Source organism: Chenopodium album, chromosome 24, assembly GCF_948465745.1.
Source record: "Chenopodium album chromosome 24, dcCheAlbu1.1, whole genome shotgun sequence".
Taxonomy (NCBI): domain Eukaryota; kingdom Viridiplantae; phylum Streptophyta; class Magnoliopsida; order Caryophyllales; family Amaranthaceae; genus Chenopodium; species Chenopodium album.
Genome location: NC_137857.1, coordinates 11339088 through 11343705, shown reverse-complemented (window position 1 = coordinate 11343705; position 4618 = coordinate 11339088). Strand labels below are relative to the sequence as shown.

The 4618-nt window shown below is 34.9% G+C and overlaps 1 protein-coding gene across 1 annotated transcript; it reads left to right on the top strand.

The window, feature by feature from the left end:
* Positions 1-1550: 1550 nt before the first annotated feature.
* LOC145612456 (uncharacterized) lies at positions 1551-4618 on the top strand. Its single transcript, XM_081667824.1, has 2 exons — positions 1551-3204; positions 4366-4618. Exon 1 carries the CDS (start codon positions 1835-1837, stop codon positions 3197-3199), a length of 1365 nt encoding a protein of 454 aa, XP_081523950.1. The 5' UTR covers positions 1551-1834; the 3' UTR covers positions 3200-3204; positions 4366-4618.

Sequence of the window (4618 nt, the reverse complement as noted above, 5' to 3'; positions counted from 1 at the left end):
CAAACCACTGAATACCCTACAAAAACTTCTGAACCCCAACCACGAACCACTAAACACCCTACAAAAACTTCTGAACCTCAACCACAAACCACTAAACACCCTGCAAAAACCTTTGAACCCCCTACAAAAACTTTTGAACCTCAACCACAAACCACTGAACACCCTACAAAAACCTTTGAACCCCCTACAAAAACTTCTGATACCCAACCAGAAACCATTGAACACCCTTAAAATAATCTTTATGCTTAAAATTTTTTTTTTTTTTTGAGGAAATTAAAAATATTAAATTTGAATTACACAATAAGTAATCATCACATACATATTCAAATATTACGGACAAAAGGAATCAAAATCTAATAAATTTAAATTATGATTCTACTTTTTTTTATAGGACAATATTTTAATTTAGAAATGGTAACAAACCTATATCAATAACACCAAAAAAAAAAAAAAAAAAAAAAAAAAAAAAAAAAAAGAAAAAGTAACAAAATATTTTGGAGGGAAAATTTTTTATATGGTGATGACACATGTACTTAGGGGATAATTAACGGGATTACTTTAGTATATAAAGTATAGATATGTGTAATTGTTTTTTTTTTTTTTTTTTTGGAAAGAGTGTAATTGATTTTTCTTAAACCAAGCTACGACTAAATACTTAAATAGAGATATATAGAAGTATACTACGTACTTTATTACTCTCTCTCCAGGTTAGACAACATGAAACAAATTAGAGTCATACTTTTCTTGTATTTGTCTAATTTTTTTCCCTCAATCAAGCTCATATACGCATACGCCACTCTATTAGTCTAATTCAACATTTCAAGTCTCACAATTCCATTTGAAATCAAAAAAACCAATTGAAATCAAGAAGCAGTTGCAATCGGCAATGTAGAGGCGGTAAGTTTTGGTGTCGTTGATGGTGGTCCTTCACTCAATGAGGTCTCAGTACGATTATCGTAAGTTCTGGAAGTGGAAAACTAAATTTAGAAATATGTAGTGAGAAGGAGGACTAAAACGGTGTAGTTTTAATGCTGGAGCACACAGAAATAGATGCAGCAAGGTGCATCGAGTGGTTCTCACAAGAACCCAAATCTCTGCATATGCTACTAGTCTACTATATACTTCGTATATCAATATATGTATAACTAGATGAAGCCCGTGCGATGTACGGATTGTTTGAATTTTCTAAAATATATTTTTTTGTATTTATGTGCTAAAATTTGTTGCATATTTAGACAAAATTCTTAATATCAAAAGATAATATTTTATATTTAATTAATTTAAACTTAAAAATATCATTTGTCAATTTTGCTTACGTGACATTTGAATTATTTAATTGTAAAATAAATTAATAATCTCTTATTTAATTGGCTACAATTAAACTTTATAATCCTACGTGGCGCGCTGTTAAAATTAAATCCTACGTGCTCTCTAAAAACTCGGGAAAAAACTCCCCTTTATATATATATATTAGATTGATTCATTGTAAGTATATATATTTCTCCTTTTTTTTCTCAATCTCCTTTTAAACTCAATTGCCGAATATCCTTCTCCCCCACCGCACAATTTTATGTTTGGCGACACAACCCTTCAAAACCCCAAAATACCCATCCGCCAACTACACTCGATTAGTCGACATTCTCCCAAGACTGAAGCTTTTTTGAGGTTAGGGTTTATTTATTTATTTACACTCATGAATTTGGTTTTTAACTTGCTGATGCCTAGAAATTAAAGCTAAGGTTGTTGATTGATTTCTGGGTATAAAGTGAATAAAGTCAGCGCGTGGTTTGATAATTAATAAGGCTTATATACTATTTAAAATTTGTATTTGGCAATGACTAGTGAAACAAAACAATTGGTTTGGCTGAATAAAGAAGAAAAATGGATGGCCAAATGTAAAACTATTAGATTGGGCGAGCTACCAGATGATATTTGGATACTGATTATGTGGAAACTACCTATTAAGCCTCTTCATGTATGCAAATGTGTATCTAAGACATGGCACTCTCATGTTTCTTACATTTTCAACACACAGAAAGGATTAAGTCTCCCTCCTTATGGCCTTTTATTCAATGCTGTGCGTTATCGGTTTCCTTTTGATCACCCTAATTGGAGTGTTGACGAGAAAGAGTACAAGGTCTGTTACTTATCCCTTGCTGATTACAAGAGTACTAGTTGGCCCTTGGATGGTCAAACCAAAAGTGCTACCGTAGACATCAATGACCACCATAAGGATAGGTATGATGCCAATGGTAATGGCTTGACGTCGTTATCATTGGGAAACTTAACCGTAGACTATGGCAACCTGGTCTCAAATACCATGGATAATATCTTCTGGACCATGCACAGGGGACTAATACTTATCAGCTCGCGTGATACATTTATTTTTCATGTATACAACCCTGCCACCGGAGAAAAATTTGTCCTGCCTATGTGCCCTTCCTTAGCCCGAAGGGTTCAAGGACTTTCCAAACCTCGGTATTGCACCATCATCAATCGTTCAGATTATCTTCTCTCCTCCCAGTGTAATTTTAGTGTTATCAGCTTCAGCAAGGAGCTAGGAGGAGGAAGGGTAGTGGCTGAGGTTTTTTCTTCTAGCAAGGACCAATGGTCTGAGTCCGAGTTCTGCCTCAATAAAGCTGTCTGTTTAGCACATTGGAGCTTGTTTGGTGCTGTATTTCTTGACAACACTTTGTTTTTCATAACAAGCAAGAGGTATGTTGTGGGAGTTAAATTCCGTTCTGGCGAGCAAGTAATTAGTGCTTACTCCCTACGCATACCTCAACGTGTTATAAAGGGCCGTGGAATCTTGCATGGATCTCAAGGATGTCTCTACCTCTGCTACTCTATGCTTCGTGGGTTATGGATTTGGAAACACAATGGAAGTTCACTAGATGCCCAAGGTTGGATTCCACAGCTTGTTTTCGATGAACCGGGCATATCTTTATGCCAATTACCCGTTGCTGAGGAATGTTTACGCCAATTTGTGGCCAATAGTAGTTTTGTAACGCCAATAGCCTTCCATCCTGAGGCACCTGTTGTTTTTATTTATGTGGCACCATCTTTATTTGCATTCAATCTCATGAATGATACAGTTGAGAAGATTGCTGAGATAAGAGGGATAGATCTTGTAGTTGGTGCTGCCAGCATGTATTATCCATGCTTTGCCTCATTGGAGTGTCTTAAGCATAAAAATTAAGCTCGGTGAGTAATTTATTCACTCTCTGGTTTTCAAATCTTACTGCCATTTTTGTTAAATTCTAATTTACTTGAATGTTTAGGCTCCGTTTGATAGGGTGTAACATTTTCAAATGAAATTGGTTTTCCATTGAAAACCTTTTACAATGGAAAATCCATTTTCATGGAACTTTTTCATTGTTTGGTTTCATGGAAAATAGTGCTCCATTGTATGCATTTTCCAAAAGGAGAGAGGTGGAGAGTATAGTCATATACTCTTTATGAGAGAAGGAACGCGTTTTTCTTTTAATTTGGGGGAAATGTTTTCAGTAGGGTGGAAAACTACGGAGTACTTTTTATCCCAAGTTTTCCATCTTGTTCTTCAATAAATTGGGGAAAATAGTTTTCACGGAAAAACTTATTCACTCTACCAAACCGGCCGTTAGGGGGTGTTTGGTATGGGTTTTTTTTTTTTATGGGAGTGGAAACAGAATAAATTACTGTTTCCGTTAGAATATGTTTGGTTGATGAGTAAAAAAACAAAAACCGTTTCTTGATGGTAACCCATTCAACCACTTTGTTTTCGGTGTCCTCTAACCCGAAAAATCACCACTCTACCCTCTTTACTATCCTCTCATTCCATAATTCTCCAAAAAAACTCCCAACTTTGATCGGTCGAATCTTCATATTTTTAGTTGATAATAAGGTAGAAAGTTAATCTGATATACTTGCCTGCCAGCCTGCTTCTATGTTATTAAGGTTATTGCCAAATGCTTGCTTCATTGTTATATTTAGCATGTGGTAAACAGTTTGCTTCTGCATTATATTTACTCTGTTAAACTGTTTGTGCTTTGATTTTGTGGCTATTTGGCATGGCTTTAATTATCTATCTTTACCCCTGTTTTCAATACCCTGCCCTTCAATTTCTGCCATGTTCTTCATTTGCATTGCAGATTATAAAAAATTATTCATCAATATCTGTGCAAAGCGCATCTATGAAATTGATTAGAGAAAGTAATTTGATGAAATCGCATCTCAAATGCTGCAAATTTGCCTTGGCTGTGGTGTTCATGTGCAGGATTTAGACCCTAATTTGTCTGAATTTTATGTTACGCCTACTTTGTTCTGCACTTCAGCAGATTTGTTTAATGAAACTGATATTTTGCATTATCTTCTCTTATATTGCAGACTCATAAGAAAGCTAAGGGTTTGTTTGGACTCTTTGGAGTTCCATTCATTCACTATGATATTCTTGCGGAAATATACTCAAAAGACACAGCTAGCTACCGGAGATGCAAGTGAGTTGTGAGTTGATGCTATAGAAGATATGCAAGTTTTTGGATTTTGGGAAATAAAACTTTCTTTTTACTTTTTGTTTATCATAATGTATTTATAAGCAAAATTATATTGCAGATTAAAGACTTTTGTAATGGATTGTACT

Bases quoted from the DNA above. Each gene is read 5' to 3' on its own strand.
- LOC145612456 (XM_081667824.1), top strand. From the start codon at position 1,835: ATGACTAGTGAAACAAAACAATTGGTTTGGCTGAATAAAGAAGAAAAA.